The 19,229-nt window shown below is 43.0% G+C and overlaps 1 protein-coding gene across 1 annotated transcript in view; it reads left to right on the top strand.

The window, feature by feature from the left end:
* Positions 1–1,189: 1,189 nt before the first annotated feature.
* The window catches only part of LOC131401950 (adenylate cyclase type 10-like), a 29,409-nt gene continuing 11,369 nt past the window's right edge, over positions 1,190–19,229 (top strand). Inside the window, 8 exon segments of the mRNA XM_058536998.1 lie at positions 1,190–1,505; positions 1,643–1,933; positions 11,102–11,171; positions 11,438–11,669; positions 13,634–13,741; positions 14,241–14,364; positions 14,367–14,412; positions 18,241–18,397. Of these exon segments, the coding sequence (XP_058392981.1) occupies positions 1,190–1,505; positions 1,643–1,933; positions 11,102–11,171; positions 11,438–11,669; positions 13,634–13,741; positions 14,241–14,364; positions 14,367–14,412; positions 18,241–18,397 (1,344 nt within the window).

The following is a 19,229-nucleotide window of genomic DNA, read 5'->3' as shown; positions in this document are numbered from 1 at the left end:
TTCAAAAGGTTTTTTGTTTGTTTGTTTGTTTGTTTTATGAGGAAGATCAGCCCTGAGCTAACATCCATGCTAATCCTCCTCTTTTTGCTGAGGAAGACCGGCCCTGAGCTAACATCTATTACCAATCCTCCTCTTTTTTTTTTCTTTCCCTCAAAGCCCCAGTAGATAGTTGTATGTCACAGTTGCACATCCTTCTAGTTGCTGTATGTGGGACGCGGCCTCAGCATGGCCAGAGAAGCGGTGCGTCAGTGTGCACCCGGGATCCCAACCCGGGGCCGCCAGTAGCGGAGCACGCGCACTTAACCGCTAAGCCACGGGGCCGGCCCTCAAAAGGTTTTAAAACACTTGGTCAAATAGGATCATAGGTCACTGTGAACAATAGTTAGTTAACCATTTAAAGAAAAATGACTTTCAAGCAATGTTCTAGTATGCATTCAGCTCTAATCCATGCCATCTATAAATAACTTCATTTCAAAGGATGACCTAGGGACACCTCAAGGGTCTCAGTCTTCAAAAGAGCATCATTGGTGTTTCATTCACTACGTCTACTAAAGTAGGAAACTGGACTAGCTTGGCTTCTATAGTGTTCTGTGGGCAAGTTGAGAAGTTCAAATATTGTCCCTGAAGAGGGTGCTGTAATGGAAGGACATCCTGGTGAAGGTGTCCAGGAAACCATGTGAGATGTGATACTCAAGCTTAGATGAAAAGTTGGGATTGGAGTAGGAACTTCCTGACGCTTTCTCATGAGCATAGAGATGGCAGTGGGTTGTCACAAGAATAAACGAATCTCTGAGGAAGATAGAGAGAAGCCTTGTTGCTAAGGCTAAGGAGTAGCCAGTGAAGAAGATAGAGTAGGACCAGCTGGAGAAGTCAACTCAGAACATGGATGGCAGGCCCTGCCCTTTCTGACTGCTGTGGCCCACAATGACTTCTCCTCTCCTCACAAACCCTTGTCACACTTTAACACAAAATCAGAACACCTTGAAATCGATCGTATGTTTGTCTGGCCATTGTGCCATTTGCATTTTTAGATCATAGCGTCTGCATTTTTGTATTCCCAGCACAAGTGCTATCTGTGAAGTAGGTACTAAGCTAATACTTCTTTTGGCTTAGCTTGGCTGGGGTTCTGTGAACAGGAACTGTAGAGCAGGACAGCTGTCCATCTCTAGAATGTATTTGATAAAGACAGATGACTAGTTCACTATTGTGTGACTTTCCACCTGCAGAAATCTCTCTGGTTCAGCTGGATAGCATGAGCCCTTCCCACCAGATGTTGGTGAGATGTGCTGCCATTATTGGCCTAACCTTCACTACAGAGTTGTTGTTTGAGATTCTCCCTTGTTGGAACATGAAGATGATGATCAAGGCCCTGGCAACTCTAGTGGAATCCAACATCTTTGATTGTTTCTGGAATGGCAAAGAGCTCTGAATGGTTCTAAAACAGAATGCGACCTCGTTTGTGGTGAATTATCGCTCCCTGTCTCTGAAGCCCAGTGAAGGAATGGGTGAGTGGAGCCTGGAAGTGACCCATATTTCCTGTTAGTTAAAGGCACAGCTAGATCAAAGAACTGATCTCAGTTCGGTAGCAGGAGCTGATTCGTTGCCCGCTGCCTGGCTGAAAAATCCTTTCTGTTCTCTCTAGCTCACGGTGAGGAGGAAGAGCTTCATGAGCTGGAAAGCAAGGTGATCGAGTGCCACATCATTCGATTCTGCAGGCCCATGCTGCAGAAAACAGCCTATGAGCTGTGGCTGAAGGACCAGAAGAAAGCCATGCACTTCAAATGTGCCTGCTTTTTAGAAGAAAATGCTCACAGATGTGACCACTGCCAAGGTGGTGACTTCATTCCCTATCACCACTTCGCCGTGGACATTCGGCTCAACACTTTGGACTTGGATACCATTAGGAAGATGGCGAAGACCCATGGACATCAAAGTAAGCTTACTTTATTTCTAATTAGTCCTAACTATTCTTGGGGAATGTGGAGACTAAGACCTAGAAGGAGTGAGTCTGGACCTGGAGAGTTTCAAGTCCCCTGAGGCTGGGCACAAGAAATGATGAGACCTCAGCAGCACAGGTCACTGGGGCAGGGAAGAGTTGGGGAATGCATGCGTAGATGAGTCTAGCAGCACCAGTCTCACTGTGAGACTGTCAGGGAGGATGTGGGGATAAGAACTCTGGCAAAATGGAATGTGAACAGAGCTCAAATTAAAATGCCCAAAGGGATAAAACAGACCCAGCTTAATTCACACCAAGGGGTGGAATCCAGGCGGGTGGGCTCTTCCGTGAGGTGGAAGCAGGAGCAAGATCTACGAGGGAGTGGTGTTTCTCAGCAGATAAGAATGTTGTTGCTTTGTCAGACTAGTTTGAAACAAGTTTCCAGCGGAAAAAGAATATGAGTGGGAGAGAATTATGCAGGGCTAAGCAGGTCAGAGCCCCAGAAAAGAGGACCCAGGTTCAGGGCAGGGATTCAAGGCCATCTGTGAAGCAAAAGCGAAAAAGTTACAAAGTGATAGCACAAATGAGCCACGTGATCTGGGAAAACATGGTAGAGGATTCAAGGGGCACAAGGGACCAGGGACTCAGCCACTGCAGGCATGACGGATGGGAGACTCAGGGCAGCAACACCAATTCCAGCCCTCACTGTGGGTGGCCAGGGAGCACCCAATGGGCCACCTGCCCTCGCCAAAGGCCTCAGTGACTATAGCTAAATCTGGTTGGGAAAGCAGAGGCTACAAGTAGAGGATTTCTGTATTATAGGGATATTAAAAATTGGGAAGAAAAGTATGCAAAGTGCCATAGTAGGTACAAAATAAAATTTATTCTCATTCGTCCTCTATTTTCAATGCATTCTTATATGATCATCTTATCAACCCTCCAAGGTAGAGCGTTATTTTCATTTTATACACGAGAAAATTGAGTTTCTGGAAGATTAAATAACTTGTCCAATGCTGCAGAATGAGTGGTAGACTTTATTCAATCCCAGGTCAATAATTCTCAAGGTCATGCTGTGTCCATACACCTGAGTTTCCCAAAGTGCAGGGTTGGACTTCTCAGTAATACAGGCCAAGGAGATTAGAAGAAGTTCATGGCTACAGCATCAGGGGTGAGTCAGAGAGCGAGGAAGGTGATTCCCTTTCAATTCTCTTTCAATACCTGATCAAGGAGAAAGCAGCTTTGCTCTCTGGTACAAGCCTATTGTTGACCCTGAATACTAACACTTGCCAATCTCCCTTTTCAAAAAAGAGAAATCAGGCTTTAGGTTCAGAGCCTTAGAGTCTGGACCATGCGGGTTTCAAGTCCCCTGAGGGCTTGGGCACAAAGAGGATGAGACTGCAGCAGTAGTCTCATCCCATTGGGGCAGGGAATATGTCAGGGCAATGTACGTGTAGCTGAGTCTAGTGTTTATTCTTAGCATCGATTACATTTCCCCTCGTGCATTATATTTTTCCAAAATTGGAAATGTTTTATTATTATTATTATTATAAAAGTAGTATGTGTGTAAGATGATGTTGAACTTGAAATTTGTACCAAACACCAGCATACAAGGGATGCTGCAATCCAAAGTGAGGTAAGGATGGACATACAGAATTTATAAAGGAAATAGCTGAGGGTCAGTTATTGTCTTGGATCCCTCTTCCAGATCCAAGACATAAAAGTGAGGACAGTGTGGAGAGGGCCAGAGTTTGTAAAGAGATTTCTTTGGTGGGAACCGATGAGGTTCTATGTCCCTCCCCAGGCTGGTGTCTTCCTTGGAATTGGTTAGAGGACAGAAGGGTTAGAGGCCCCACAGAAGACTGGGGCCTACTTCACACCTAAGAAGGCTCCAGTGGCCTGTGGCTGCACTGGGACCAACCTGCCCTCCCAGAGTTTGGGAAAGGATGTGGGAGGGTTTCCCGTGGCTCAGACGTAACTCACCTGGGAGAAAAAGCCAGACTGGAGGCATTTTAAGCCCTTCCCAAGAGTACCCCTGGGAGTGTGAGAAGACCCCTAAACTCCTGGAATAGATCAAGACTCAAAAGTATTACAGTTTTTAAGAGGACCGTGAGGATTGAGAGAGAGTGAACCACTAGAACAAAACAGGTGCTAAGAGGGCAGGCAGTGGAGAGCTGAAAAGGATGCACAAGTCCAGGAAGCTTCAGGGAGGGGTGCCAGTCCAGGGCCGCAGTCAAAGAGCCAATGCAAGGATCAACAGGAGAGAGCTGACTGACAGAGAGAACGGGGAGAGAATATGTCAGGCTGTGTGAGAGCGGTCTTATCATATATATATAAACATTATATATAAAAATATATATAAATATATATTTGGGGGCTAAAGTCAGCTGGCGGCCAGCAGATAGGTCAGTCTGAGCAGCTGGTCTGAAGCAGGCTGGCTGGGGTCATCACAGAAAACCTCTTCAGTTATGTAGGATTTGCCGGTGTACCTTACAGTCCAGCTCTGGAGCACGTGTGACCAGATGTCTCTGAGGGATGTCGCCCTTTCCTCAGCACCTCCACCTGAGTGAGACCAGGGCGCCACTGTTTCTCTCATCAGAACTTTTCACCTGTTTAAAAGGCTATCAACCAGACATCTTTAAATAAAAACATTTTTAAAAATTTCCTATAAGTGTTACCATAAAAACAATAATCCAAAGACCCACTGTCCCATGCACCTTCAGTAGTTCTTCTCAGGGGCAAACATTAACTTAGCTGTTCTTTTTAGTCATTACCTCCATATATTAAATGGTGTGTTAATAATGCTTTTTTAAAAAATCAAATTCTGACATTGTCTATTTTCTTGCTATGGTAGGTGAGGATTCAACTCTGTCATACCACTCCTCAGCACCTCTCAGCCAGTATGGTTATATTACTATCGTTAGATAAATCAATCAAGTGTTTATACTATTGAGACTGTGTAAATGCTGTCTACTGCAGAGCCAAGTAATATACTGTGAATAGATTTCTTAACTAAAGTTTATTTTTCCTAGAGTTTCTAGGAAACTTTTCTTTTTTAAGCAATGTCTTCCTTATAATATCCTGCTTCCATCTTGGCTGGACACTCTGTCTGTAGCCCCTGAATCTCCTAAAGCAAGGGGAATGCCTTTGGGCAATACTGGTGAGGGACATAATTAGAAGAGGTTCAAGGACACAGCATTGGTATGGATCAGATAGCGAGGACACTGACCTTCTTCCAAGGATCAACAGCTCATGGGCTTCTTCCTGGACTCTTTCCTTCAACTTGCTCTACCCACTTCATCAGTGACCACTCCTCTGACTCCTTTGTCTTCTGGACACGTGTTGAAATCTCATCCAGTGTTTCATTTACTCATTCAGCAAATATTGACTTTCTACTGTGTGCCAGACACTGCTCTAGGCCCCTGATACATCAGCAAACAAAGCAGCATTCTACTGGGGAAAAGCAGACAGTAGAGAAGAAAACATAGTAAAGAAGTAAATTCTATTGTATAAGTGATGAGTCCCAAGGAGAAAAAAAAAAAGAATATTGGGTAGAACAAGGGGGATCAGGAGTGCAGAGCCACTAGGGTAGCCTTCATTGAGAGGTAGGATCCAAAGAAAGACAAAGGAAGTGAGGGATTGTTGTGTGGGTGGCCGGGGAAGAGCATTCTAGGCAGAGGGCATAGCCAGCACAATGGCCCTATGACAGGAATTGACCCTTTCCATTCTATACATTGTGAGTTTATGCTTTTAAAAATTATTTTGTGCTCATTTTAATGGGATAAAATGTCCTGGACGTGGAGGTATAGGAGGTAAACAAAAGAGGCCAGTCTGTCACCATGAACCTAAATTCTCATGTCTCATCTGTGAAACTATGAGGTGAGCAAGTGATAGCTTTGCTTTCGTCCTTTCTTCTGAGAACCTATAAGCATTTTGTATATTTTTTTCCTTTTGATTTTTACAGATCCTCTTTGAAGTAGGGAACTCTTAATGTAATATTTTGTTTGTAATGAAGAAAATTGAGAACTAAAACTAAAAATAATATGATTCACACAATGGGTAAATGATATAATAACAAAAAGTATATCTTATATATCCCAACTTTATTTGCTTTATCTAGCCAATATTGATTTTCTCTACATCTCATTCTATCACTATTGTAATTTGAAACAAAAAAATATATAGGATGTTGAATAATAAAGGTCATTTATGTCAAACCCACAGCTAACCTCATTCTCAATGGTGAAAAACTGAAAGCCGTTCCTCTGAGAACAGGAACAAGACAAGGATGCCCACTCTCACCACTCTTATTCAACATAGTATTGGAAGTTTTAGCTGGAGCAAATAGGCAAGAAAAATAAATAAAAGGCATCCAAAATTGGAAAGGAAGAAGTACAACTGTCACTATTTGTGGATGACATGATTATATAGAAAACACTAAATAATCCACCAAAAAATTATTAGAAATAATTAATGAGTATGGTAAAGTTGCAGGGTACAAAATCAACATAAAAAAATCAGTTGCATTTCTATACACTAATAACGAATTAGGAGAAAGAGAAATCGGGAATACAATCCCATTTACATTTGCAACAAAAAGAATAAAATACCTAGGAATAAATTTAACCAACGAGTTGAAAGACCTACACATTGAAAACTGTAAGACATTATTGAGAGAAATTGAAGAAGACATAAAGAAATGGAAAGATCTTCTGCGCTCATGGATTGGAAGAATAAACATAGTTAAAATGTCCATATTACTTAAAGCAATCTAGAGATTCAATGCAATCCCAACCAGAATCCCAATGAAGATGCTTCACGGAAATAGAACAAAGAATCCTAAAACTTATATGGAACAACAAATGACCCTGAATAGCCAAAGAAATCCTGAGAAAAAAGAACAAAGCTGGAGGCATCACACTCCCTGATTTCAAAGTATACTACAAAGCTATATTAATCAAAACAGCATGGTACCAGCAGAAAAACAGACACACAGATCAATGGAACAGAATTGAAAGCCCAGATATAAAACCACACCTAATCTTTGACAAAGGAGCCAAGAACACAAATGGAGAAAGGAAAGTCTCTTCAATAAATGGTGTTGGGAAAACTGGACAGCCACATACAAAAGAATGAAAGTAGACTGTTATCTTACACCATACACAAAAATTAACTCAAAATGGATTAAAGATATGAATGTTAAGACCTTAAACCATAAAACTCCTAGAAGAAAACATAGGCAGTACGCTCGTTGACATCAGTCTTAGCAGTATCTTTTCAAACACCATGTCTACTCAGGCAAGGGAAACAAAAGAAAAAATAAACAAATGAGACTACATCAAACTAAAAAGCTTCTGCATGGCAAAGGAAACCATCAACAAAATGAAAAGACAACTCATCAACTGGGAGAAAATATTTGCAAATCATATATCTGACAAGGGGTTAATTTCCAAAATATGTAAAGAACTCATCCAACTCAACAATGAAAAAAAACCCAACCCAATCAAAAATTGGGCACAGGGTATGAACAGACATTTTTCCAAAGAAGATATACAGATGGCCAACAGGCACATGAAAAGATGTTCAACATCACTAATTATTAGGGAAATGCAAGTCAAAACTACAATGAGATATCACCTCACACCCATCAGAATGGCTATCATTAAAAAGACAAGAAATAATAAGTGTTGGAGAGGATGTGGAGAGAAGGGAACTCTCATACATTGCTGGTGGGAGTGCAAACTGGTGCAGCCACTATGGAAAACAGTATGGAGATTCCTCAAAAAATCAAGGATAGAACTACCATATGATCCAGCTATTCCGCTGCTGGGTATTTATCCAAAGAACATGAAAACACTAATTCAAAAAGATAGATGCATCCCTATGTTCATTGCAGCATTATTCACAATAGCCAAGACTTGGAAGCAAACTAAGTGCCCACCAATGGACGAAGGGATAAAGAAGATGTGGTACACATACAATGGAATACTACTCAGTAATAAAAAAAGACAAAATCGTGCCATTTGCGACAATATGGATGGACCTCGAGGGTATTCTGCTAAGTGAAATAAGTCAGATAGAGAAAGACAAATACCATAATTTTACTCATATGTGGAAGATAAACAAACAAACAAACACATAGATAAGGAGAACAGATTGGTGGTTACCAGAGGGGAAGGGGGTTGGGGGTGGGCATAAGGGGTAAAGGGGCACAGATGTATGGTGATGGATAAAAACTATACTATTGGTGGTGAACATGATGTCGTCTTTACAGAAACTGAAATGTAATAATGTACACCTGAAATTTACACAATGTTATAAACCAGTGACCTCAATAAAATAATTAAATATATTTATATAGGATGTTGAAGGAGGAATAGCACTTTATTTTTACTCATTGATTTTTTTCAACAAATGTGTATTTATTCAGCAAATATTTACTGAGCATCTACTATGTGCCAGGCAATGATGTAGGTACTGGGGATATAGTGGTGAAAATGATAGATGTGTGTCTATTCTCGTATATTTGAATTTTAATGAAGGCTGATAGAGAATAAACAGATTAATAAAACCATCAAGGGGCCTGTAGGCCTTGATACATAGTCTGAATTTTATTCTAAGTGGATTGGAACATATCGGAGAGGTATTGATTAGAATTAGTATTGGCTGCCTATAACAAGGACCCAGCTAAGGTGGCTTAAATTTATTTATTATTAAATTTATTTCTCTCTCATGTAAAATGCTTGTCTCATCGCTTGGACTAGTATGAAGGCTTTATGATCATCAGAGACCCTTGGTCCAAAACGGCTGCAGGAGCTCTAACCATCACGTTCACATTTAACACTAGAAGGAGAGGGGCTGGCCCAGTGGCACAGTGGTTAAGTTTGTGCGCTCTGCTTTGGCGGCCTGGGGTTCGTAGGTTTGGATCCCTGGCTTGGACCTACACACTAGACCTACACACTGCTCATCAAGCCATGCTGTGGCAGTGTCCCACATACAAAATAGAGGAAGATTGGCAACAGATCAAGATTGGCTCAGGAACAATCTTCCTCACCAAAAAAAAAAAAAAAAAGGAGAAAAGAAACCAAAAAAATGAAAGGGATTCCCCTTGCCTTTTAAGGAATTTTCTAGAGATCCTACCCAATACTTCCTCTTACATCTCATTGACCAGAATTTAGTCACATGGCTATATCCAGTTGCAAGGAAGGCTGGAAAATGAAGCTTCCCTGAGTAAAATTGAGTTCTATTATTAAGAAGAAGAGGGACAATGGAAGTTGAGATAGGAAACCAGCAGTTTCTGCTACAGAGATCTGAATCATGTTTTTAAAAACTTAATCTAGCTTCTCTATATAAGACAGATTGAAGGGGATAGGAACAGAAGGGAGATCAGTTTTTCACAGTTTATCAGTCAGGATAAAATTTGGTGGTGGACTAGGGTGGTGCTATAGTGAAGATGGACAGAGGAAGATGGATTCAGACCCGTTCTGGGGTAGAGTCAACGGGACTTCCTGATAGACTGAATGGAGATAGGCATGAGGGAAAGAAAAGAATCACAGATATTGCCTAGGTGTTTGCTTTGAGAAAATGGATATATGGCGCTGATACTTATGAAGATAGGGAAAACTTAGGTGGATATAGGTTTATGGAAAAGAGATTTAAAAGTTCTGTTTGTTAAAAACAAACAGAAAAGTTCTGTTCATGTTAATTTTTAAATGCGTATTAGGCATCCAAGTGGCAGTCACCAAGGAGGCATTTGGATATACAAGTCTGTAGTTAAGGGTAGATGTCAGGGCTGAGAGATACAAGATTAAAACTTATTGGCATATGAAGGTAATTTAAAGTCATGGGCAGATGAAATTACCTAGAAATTTGGATACAGAAGGGAGCCCAGGACCAAAGGGAGGCTTATCAACATTTGGAATGTTGATAGAGGAGTAGGAGCCAGAAAACTGGGCAGCCAGGGAACCAAGGGAATGGTTGTTACGAAAGCCAGCGAAAAGAAGGAGTGGTCAATTGTATTAAACGATGCAGCAGAGAGGTGTAATAAGACGTGGTCAAAGATGTAACCTTTGGATTTGGCAACATGGTAGCCACTGGTAACCTTGACAAGAGCAGATTTAGAGGAATAGGAGGATAGAGGCATAGTTCAATTTATTCAGCTGCTAGTCACTAGAGATACACTAGATGGCAGGCCAGGAAGAGAGGTGGGCAAATTAATCCCTACACAGTGTGACAAGGACCGGGATGGAGGTCCGCATGGGGGGTCGATGGGCACACATGAGTTGGGGCACTAATTCTACGGGGCCAAGGGCGCAGAAGGCTTTTGGAAGAGGGTGATAACTAGGTGCTTAAACTGCATTTTTAGAAATTAAAATATCTTTGGAGCAATGCATTCACCTTGGAGCCAGGAGACCTAGGTTCTAGTCCCACCTCCATCACTAACATACACCATCTGAGACAAGTCCCTTCCCCTCTCTAGGATTCTTCCTTCTCCCTGAATGGAGAAGTGGCTAGATTAGACAATCCTCATTTGTTTTCTGTTTTAAGATCATTATGGAATTTTCTAACCTATTGAAATCTGGATAGACTGAACATTTTAATCTCAAAGTTCTCTGCCTTTTGTTAGCCTTTTGGGGTATTACATTTAAGTGTCCGTATTTCTCCCCTAGAAACTGATGTCACTTTCTTCAGGATCATTAATTCTAGTTTTAGTTATTGCAGGGTAAATGAGTTAGGATAACATTATCATCTATAACAAACCCCAACATTTCAGTGGCTTAACACAGTACAAAAATAGTTTTTTCCCACATACACAATGATCCAATGAGAGTTTAGACAAATCAGTCAGGGACTTAGGCTCCTTCCATTCTGTGGTTCTGCCATCCCTCAGATCCTCACAATTATCTGCTTTCCTGTGGACGGAGGGGGTGGAGAAATTACCTAACCATCTGAGCTCAGAAGTGACATGTATTACTTCTGATCTAATTCCATTTTAAACTAATCACACAGCTTTCCCCAACATGCAGTGGGGACTGGGAAATGTAGTTTCTGGTTGGGCAGCAATAACTATATCGTGAAAGAGACAGGAGACTTTGGGGGACAACAGCCATCTCTACCAATGGAACCTTTCAATGACCCAAACAATCCATTTGTTTATTTATTTTCTAGCTGAAGAAGAGATCACCTTTTCCAAAATAGAGATTCCTAAGAAGTCTGAGATATTTCCTGGAAGTCTCAGGTACAGGCATATGTATTTGTTTAGCAGGTAGAGTGTAAACAACTGTCACTAAATTCAGAACACGGTTAGAATCATTTGTCGGGTCAGTACTTTTGTCCTCTTAGGTGTAAGTAGGGGAATGTCGGGGGTGTGTGTGGTGAGTTTGGTCAGTAGTGTCTACATTAGATTTTATCATGCTCTTTTATTAGTTTTTAAAGATATTTTCATACCAAAAGCTACACTATATCTACAAGTTATTACTCCTACTTATTTCTGCATTTGGACAGTTCTGAAGAAATAAGAGAAAAGATCTTGAGTTTCTTTGACATCATTATAACAAGAATGAAGACATCTGAGGAAGACCTCATCCTGCTGGAATCCTGCCAGTGTGAGGAAATCCTCGAGATCATCATCATACCTTTGGCCAACCATTTTCTGGCTTTGGGAGAAAACAACAAAGCTTTATATTACTTCCTAGAAATTGCCTTTGCGTATCTCCTCTTAGGTAATAATTACATGGTAAGCTGTTTCCACCCAGATCCCCTCCACCCTTGAGACATCTTACAGACCACAGAGCCAGAGGGGAAGCTCTCCTGTGCTTTTTAATTACTTCATCTTCTTGTTTCCTGCCAGCACCTCCTTCCTTTGAAAATCAAACTGCTCAGAGGGGAAATGACCCGAGATTGAGAAAAGAAAGTTAGAAAAAATCGCAACCAGCATTATACATCATTTAAAATATTGCCACCTTTAGAAATTTGCCGTGAATTGTCTACCTATATTGGGGGAGAGGGCACAGCTCATTCCCACAATGATGCAGTCAGGACTCTTGGTATCAGTGCTTCAGTTTCAGCGGTGTCTTCCTCAGTAATGTCCCAGGGTGTCCCAGGTCTGCCCTCTGTATGCCCTGATACCTGTGGGCACGAATACCTGGAGGTCTTTGGAGAAGTACAAATCTGGCTTTAATCTTGTGACCTCCAAAGAGGCTCACCCACTTTGGTCTTTGTGTAATTAGTGCTAAATGGTCATACACACCTTTAGACTACCAGAGCTCTAGAGAATGTTTCTCCAGGATAATTGTCAACAAGGTTCCAGGGCAACATGCCCTTAGAGATGTGGGGATTTCATACACATAATGAAACAAAAAGAATTCATTGTTAAGTAAGTTGGGAAGCACTGAGCTGGTTTCTTTACTACTAAGATATATGTAACTTTCCCAGAGGATAGGGCTGGGGCACACTGTGTTTCTCAAACTTATTTGACCTTAGATCACTTTTCATAGAGCAGCTGGCTGGACCAAGCTTCCATGAACTCACTTGAGGAAAAGCCTTTCTGGGCCTTTCTTCCTCTGCCTCAGCCAGCTTCAGGAGGAGCTCCAGACACCTGAGTGGCCACGCCTGCAGTCCTCACGCCTACACTGGTGGTCACTTGCAGATTTTACAGTTGCTATTGATCACGGCAACCTAATCAACCCTGACACCTTTGATTTACATAAAATTAAAAAATTAAACCATTAAAAATATCAGTAAGCCTCTGTTCTCTCAAGTATTTATGTTAAGAACGAAAGTCTCCTATGCATATTTTATTCACAGATGTGGGGAAGGCGGGAAATGGCCAGTGAGTCCCAGGAAGAGGTCTAGGTAGCCCTGGGGGCCAACTTGCTAAACCTGTGCAGCGCCCCCTCACTCCGCAGGGAGTGGTGAGTGCTCAGGAAGACAATGATGGGAAGCAGAGCCCTGGCGCAAAGTCCCGGAATGTGCCATTTGCAGCCCCTCTCCCATCAAAGACAATTGGTAGGACTGGGGATGGCAGCCAACTCATGTCTCCCTCCTTCCCTCCCTCACATACCCCTTAGGCTGCATGAGACTTGGGGACACTACCTCACCCGATCTTACTCTTCACGTCTGACCTTGCCTCGGTGTTTACACGCACCAAGACTCTCCTGACTCATGATGTCATAGGAGGTTGACGATGAAGAAAGGAGAGTTGCTCGGGGCCTTTCCTTCCTCTTCCACCTCCCAAAGATGGCCCTGGCAAAGGAGATGGCGTGGTTCCTAACTCATTCCAGCGGTAGAGACCAGCTTCTCATAGGTGTGGGGATGTTATCGGGGCAGTGTGTATGTTGCTGGAATCAGGAGGTTGGGGATGGAATTACTCAAAGGAGGAAACCATCTGGGGGACACTTCAGGTGAGGTGATGTATGTGACAACGCGAGAAAGGGGGAGATTTCTAGATTCATCCTCTAGAATGAGTGATCCAGGGGGCAAAGATGGACACGAAGGTGGCCTGTATCTTCAGTGGGAGCTTCCCATCCAGTTCCTGTCTAGAGTTGGGAGGCCCTTTCTAATTAGGAGCCTGGGGGCAGAGGTGGAGACGGACCTGGAGTGGCGCCTGCTTCTCTTCCTTCAGTAGAGTCTGGCGTGATGGCCCCTCTGTGGTCGGGACCCCTGCTGACTCCACACTTTCTACCCTTTGGCTGGTTGCAGGCGTACACCTATTTGAATGAGGGAGAGAGGCTGCTAAAAACTCTCAAGAAGGAAAAGTCTTGGAATCAGACTTTTGAGTCTGCCACCTTTTATAGCCTCAAAGGTCAGGTAAGAAAACATTAAACACATGACTAATCTGTTATTTGCCATTAGGGCTTCACATAGAAGAAGAAGGAGAATCATCTTTATACTTCCTACCTCCCGTCCCCTGCCCCAGAGCCTTTCCAAGACTCCAGAACCACAAGCCCTGGGACTCAAACCTCCTCACCATCACTTGCCAACAGCAAGATCTTCCTTGTCCTCTTAGTTGACATCTTTATGAAACATTTTCCTAACACCCTGCAAAAATGGACATGAATGGGTAAACATTTTCTTAGGGGTAGAAGATGCACAACAAAGATGCTAAATCCTGGTCATTCAACCATCCTTTCACGCACACATCCAACAAACATTTTGTATGATGCCAGGCACAGGGGGATTTTGTTCCTCGGCCATAAATTTATCTTTTTTTGGACAAGAATCCCCAAAATGTGTATTGTGGGAACATACCATGTGCAGAATCACTGCTTTTTCTCTTTTCCTCTTTTCCCCTCCCTTCTCCCTGTAGGTCTGCTTCAACATGGGCCAGATGGTACTTGCCAAGAAAATGCTGAGGAAGGCCCTGAAGCTCCTCAACCGAATCTTTCCTGACAACATAATCTCCTTGTTTCTCCAGATGCATGTTGAGAAAAACACTTTCGCTATGTGAATCAGCGGGCCCAAGAGAGCTCACCTCCAGGGTAAGGGAAGGAGCTGGGGAGAGCTGGCTGTCTCACCTCACTGCCAGAGGAGAGAGACCTACACATACCCAACAGTCAGCCCCCAAAGCCTGGGCCTCTAGAGGGTGCAAGGAGTCCTGGGGGCTCACTGGTGGGGGAGAGGGCGAGTGGGGGCAGGCTCTGAGGCCAGGGCTGGGTTGCCCTAGAACACTTCACAGGCAGCTTTTGCCAAAGGGAGTTCAGGTTGTTGATGCAAAATAACTGATAATCATTCTACAGATAAGAGAAATAAGGTGAGTTTTACTTGAGTCAGAGTGAGGATTATAACCCAGAAAGGCCTTTTCCAGAAAGGAAGAAAGTGTTCCAGAGAAGCGTGGTTTTCAGTACAGTCTTATAGCTTTTTAGAACAAAAACATACACTAAACACACCCAGGATACATTTTCAAAGTTTCAAGGAGGTATTTAGTCCCAAATTAGCAGGTCAACATGACCTGGATGTTGGGAAAGGGACTAATATGGACATTACCAATAGGGTGTTACCAATAGGGCATAGGAGGGGAAGTATGCATTCTTATCTTAAGAGAGTGCATTCTTTACTTTAATGGTTAAAGCAGATGTACAATTGATACCAAACAAGGGGCTCGATCTGCTCGCCGCAAGACAAAAGCCAATCTGTCAAGAGGCAAGGTGGTGGAGAAAAACAACTTTATTAAGCAATGAGCGAGCTGATTGGAAGATGGCGGACTGTCGTCCTAAAAAACCATCTTAAAGGGGAACTGATTTGGAAATGACTTATGTAAGGCATAGGGTTGGGGAGGGGGCTCAGGAGTGTCAAGTGATGGATGACCACAGACCACTGGGCACCTCTCCATAGACAAAAATTTTGGATCTGCTGAATGTGACATTCCTGAGGAATCTGAGGAAACATTAGTTATTTTCTTATCAGGGACAGAAGGAACTGTTTTCAGGATAGAGGCTATAAATTTTCTACTAACAAGTCATTCTTTCTACTGGTTACTGATTAGCTTGCCTACCTGCAGTTCTCAGCGTTCGTCCAAAGCACGCTGTGAGAAGAAGATGGGGGGTAGTTTAGACGTGGACTCTTTCATGCTAACTCGGTCTCACAGTGTATGTTTGATAGGCCAAAAGTCAGGCCTCTTTAGTTCAAGCTGAATCAGTTTTGAACCAGATAGTTACCCCATGCAGCTCAATATCTGAAAATCTCTTGTCAAGGTGACAAAAACATAATGGAGCCTGTTGCAAGATGAGCTCCAGTGCCCCTCCCTACCCATCTGGCCCACTGAGTGCTCTGGCCGCCCAAGTCCCAGTTGGAACCTGCGCCCCTGCTCCTGGAGCCCCGGTCACAAGCCCTCTTCCATTCATTGCTAAGACACTGGGTATTGTCCCCATCCCAAAGAGGATTAGCAGGCCCCGAAGACATCTGCCAAAAGACAAAACAGCCCACCCATCTATGTATCTCCACAGGGATGTGGGTCACATGGGGGTATCCATAAGTTAGGATTTGTACATTTCAATTTATTGAAATCTATTTATAAAAGAACTATAAGAAATAATAATGGGGTGGAGAGAGAAACAGCAAGTAGAGAGATAGAGGAAATAAGAATGTAGATAGTTGGTACAGCTGGGTGTTGGGTATACGTGGTTCATTATATTTTTCTGTTTTACTGTATGTACATGTTGGAAATTTTCCACAGTAAAAGTTTTAAAATCTATTCCACCCATCTAACAATTCATACAAGGGAGATGCCACCTTCATGGAGTCTGGATTGCTGGCAGACGTCTCTTCCGTCTTGGGAGAGGCTGGTAGCAACATTCCTGCAGGGTCTGCCTGAGATGCAAACATCTATTCCTATGGGCAAGTTGCTGCAACTTTTGTGACTCCACCAAAAACCGCCTTCCCCAAAGTGTTCCCTTGAATGTGGGGGACAGTGGGACTGGGGGGGCTGTGAGGTGGAGCTGACCTCCACTGCAGGGCGGGGCAGGCTCCAGGGAATCTACGCCCGCTGCCTCAGGGCACGCCAGGAGGGAGGGGCGGGGAGAGGTTCGGTGGAGAGCTCTCCAGAGGGAAGAGAGCAGTGGAGTTTGGGTCCATAGGCTGCCAGATAAAAACGGGACGCCCAGTTAAGTGTGAACTTTAGATACACAGTGAATAATGTTTTTAGTATACATTATGTCACACAAAATATTTAGGACATATGCATTCTAAAAATATTATTCATTGTTTTGAAACTCAAATTTAACTGGGCATCCTGTATTTTCATCCTCTAAATCTGACAACCTGGTTTCCAAGCCTGTTCTGTAAAAGGTGTAAGAAGTCCCCGCACAAGGGAAAAGAGCTGACGAGGAAGAAGCTGCAGAGCTGTTGGCTTAAAGTACTCTCCAGTCCAGAGGGTCTGATCTCAAGCATGAGGACAAGAATCCACATTCAATGTCAGAGTTTCTATGGCCCTCTTGATTGCCTTGTGTTAGAAGGGATTTTACCCTGTCCATGTTGCCACAGAACCTTTCAAAAATAATGCCCACAACAGAATCAAGCCAGCAATGTCTAAACTGAAAGTACCTGGAATTCTTGAAGCATCTCTAGGATATCTCTTTCTTCCTTCTTTCTGATTTTTGTTTAAAATGTGCTTTTTGATAAATATTTCTAATTATATTTTGTTTTCTTGGTTTTGTTAAATTACTAATATTGCAGTATCTTGTTTAGACTCCCATTTTTATCACAAATAGAGAGGATGTGGATCTGTATTACCAGTGGAGGCTGGACTGAGAACCCAAATATCCCTCCGTGGGTGGTCACCCATCCTCCCCTTGAGCAATACCTCCAGCACAGGAGGTTCACCACCTCCCGCCACATTCCGTCCCATTGTTGGGATGTGTCCTAGTCCATCTGGGCTGCTATACCACAATGCCACAGACTGGTGGCTTATCACCTGCGGAAGTTTATTGCTCACCCTTCTGGAGGCCGGGAGTCTGAGATCAGGGTGCCAGCCGAGTCTTGGGAGCCCTCTTAGGGTCGCAGACTTCTCGTTATCTCCTCACAGGGTGGAAGGGGCTGGGGAGCTCTGTGGGGTCTCTTTTATAAGAGCACTAATCCCATTCCTGAGGCTCCACTCTCGAGATCGAATCACCTCCCAAAGCCCCCTCCTGCTAATACCATTGCTTTTTGGGGTTAGGATTCAACGTATGAATTTTGGGGAGATGCATTCAGACCATAGCAGAATGTAATTGTTAGAAACGCTCAGTTCCTTCACTGAGCTGAGACCTAGCTCCTGATGGCAATATGCAGTGAAGGAAATGACACGCCAGACTGGCCAGGCTGGAGGTGCACGGGGCTCGAGTCCACCACGTTCTAGCTGTGTGACTGTGAGTTAATCACTTAACCTGTCTGAATCTCACCTTCCACCTATGTAAAAGGGAGTTAATTATTCCTTCCCTTCTCACAGGGTGGTCATCAGCATCAAACATGATGAATGATATAAATGTGCTTTTTAAAAATCTTGATTTAAAAAGCAATGACCTGACAGGGGACAGGTGATTTACATACATGATCTTAATCATCACAAAGTAGGTATCATGGTCCCCATTTTGCAGTGGAGAAAACGTGCTTCATACACACTAAATAAATAAAATAAATAAATTTAAAAAATTAATGTGTTTGTTAGTCAGTCAAGGAGGCAGGCCTCAAACCCAAGTCAGTTTTGACCCCCAAGCCTGGAGTGAGGCCTCAGCGCCTGCGCTCCCCTCCAGCCTGCTGGTGATGATACCTTCTTTCTACGTCCCGTGTGTGTGTGTGTGTGTGTGCGTGTATGTGTGTACCTCATCTAATAGGAAGAAGAGGCTGGCGCAACTCTACCGGCAATCTGCCTGCTTCTCCCTGCTGTGGCGGATCTATAGCTTAAATTATTGCTTTCACTACAAGTATTACAGCCAGCTGGCAGCTACGATGCAAGTGAACACCGCCCTGGAAACTCACGATGATTTCCAGGTAGGCTATTTTTGTAGCTGCTTTTTAAATTTCTGAGTCTCATTTGGAGTGAAAGGCAACTGGGAGTCAAAATCATGAGGATATAATAAAAGCCTCTGGCTGGATGGCTCTGCGGAGGCCAGCAGTTCTCAAACATTTTGGATCCAGGATCACAATAATTATTGAGGACATCAAATAACTGTTATTTCTACGGGTTGTAGCTATTGATATTATCATATAAGAAGCAAAAACTGAGATATTTAAAAAATATTTTGAAAAGTAAAAGTAATAAACCCATTACATATTAACATTTTCATTGGAAAAAAAAAGGTATTTCCCCAAAGAAAATATTTAGTGAGAAGAGTGGCATGTATTAACTTTTTGCAGATATCTTAGTGTCTGACTTCACAGAAGACAGCTAGATTCTCCATCTGCTTCTACCTTCACTCCCTTGCAATAGCACACAACTGTCCCCTGGAAAGTCCACTCTGTACTTGTGGGAGAATGAGGGTGAAAACGGAAAATGTTAAAGGATAATTCTTTTTAAAAAGATAAAATCATGACTCACACAAATGAGTCATTGAACTCATTAATTGATGAGAGAGCTAGGAAGGTGTGAGAACCGGTTCCAAGGAAAATTCAGTTTATGAATGGATGAAAACTAGTGGAGTCACAGGGCGATAAGCACTTGTGTTCCACTGACATTGACATTTCTGTGAAGAAGGAGCATTCCCAGTGCTGGCAGTCCTCTGCAGCATACAGAGTTGTCAAATAGCCCAAAGACAACGAAAGGCACAGATGACCTCGTGAGTGAGCTAGACAGCACACCTACTAAGGTTTCTGCTTTGGCTCA

Source organism: Diceros bicornis, chromosome 4 (genome assembly GCF_020826845.1).
Source record: "Diceros bicornis minor isolate mBicDic1 chromosome 4, mDicBic1.mat.cur, whole genome shotgun sequence".
Taxonomy (NCBI): domain Eukaryota; kingdom Metazoa; phylum Chordata; class Mammalia; order Perissodactyla; family Rhinocerotidae; genus Diceros; species Diceros bicornis.
Note: the sequence above shows the minus strand (reverse complement) of the source record. Positions and strands in the feature narration are given on the sequence as shown.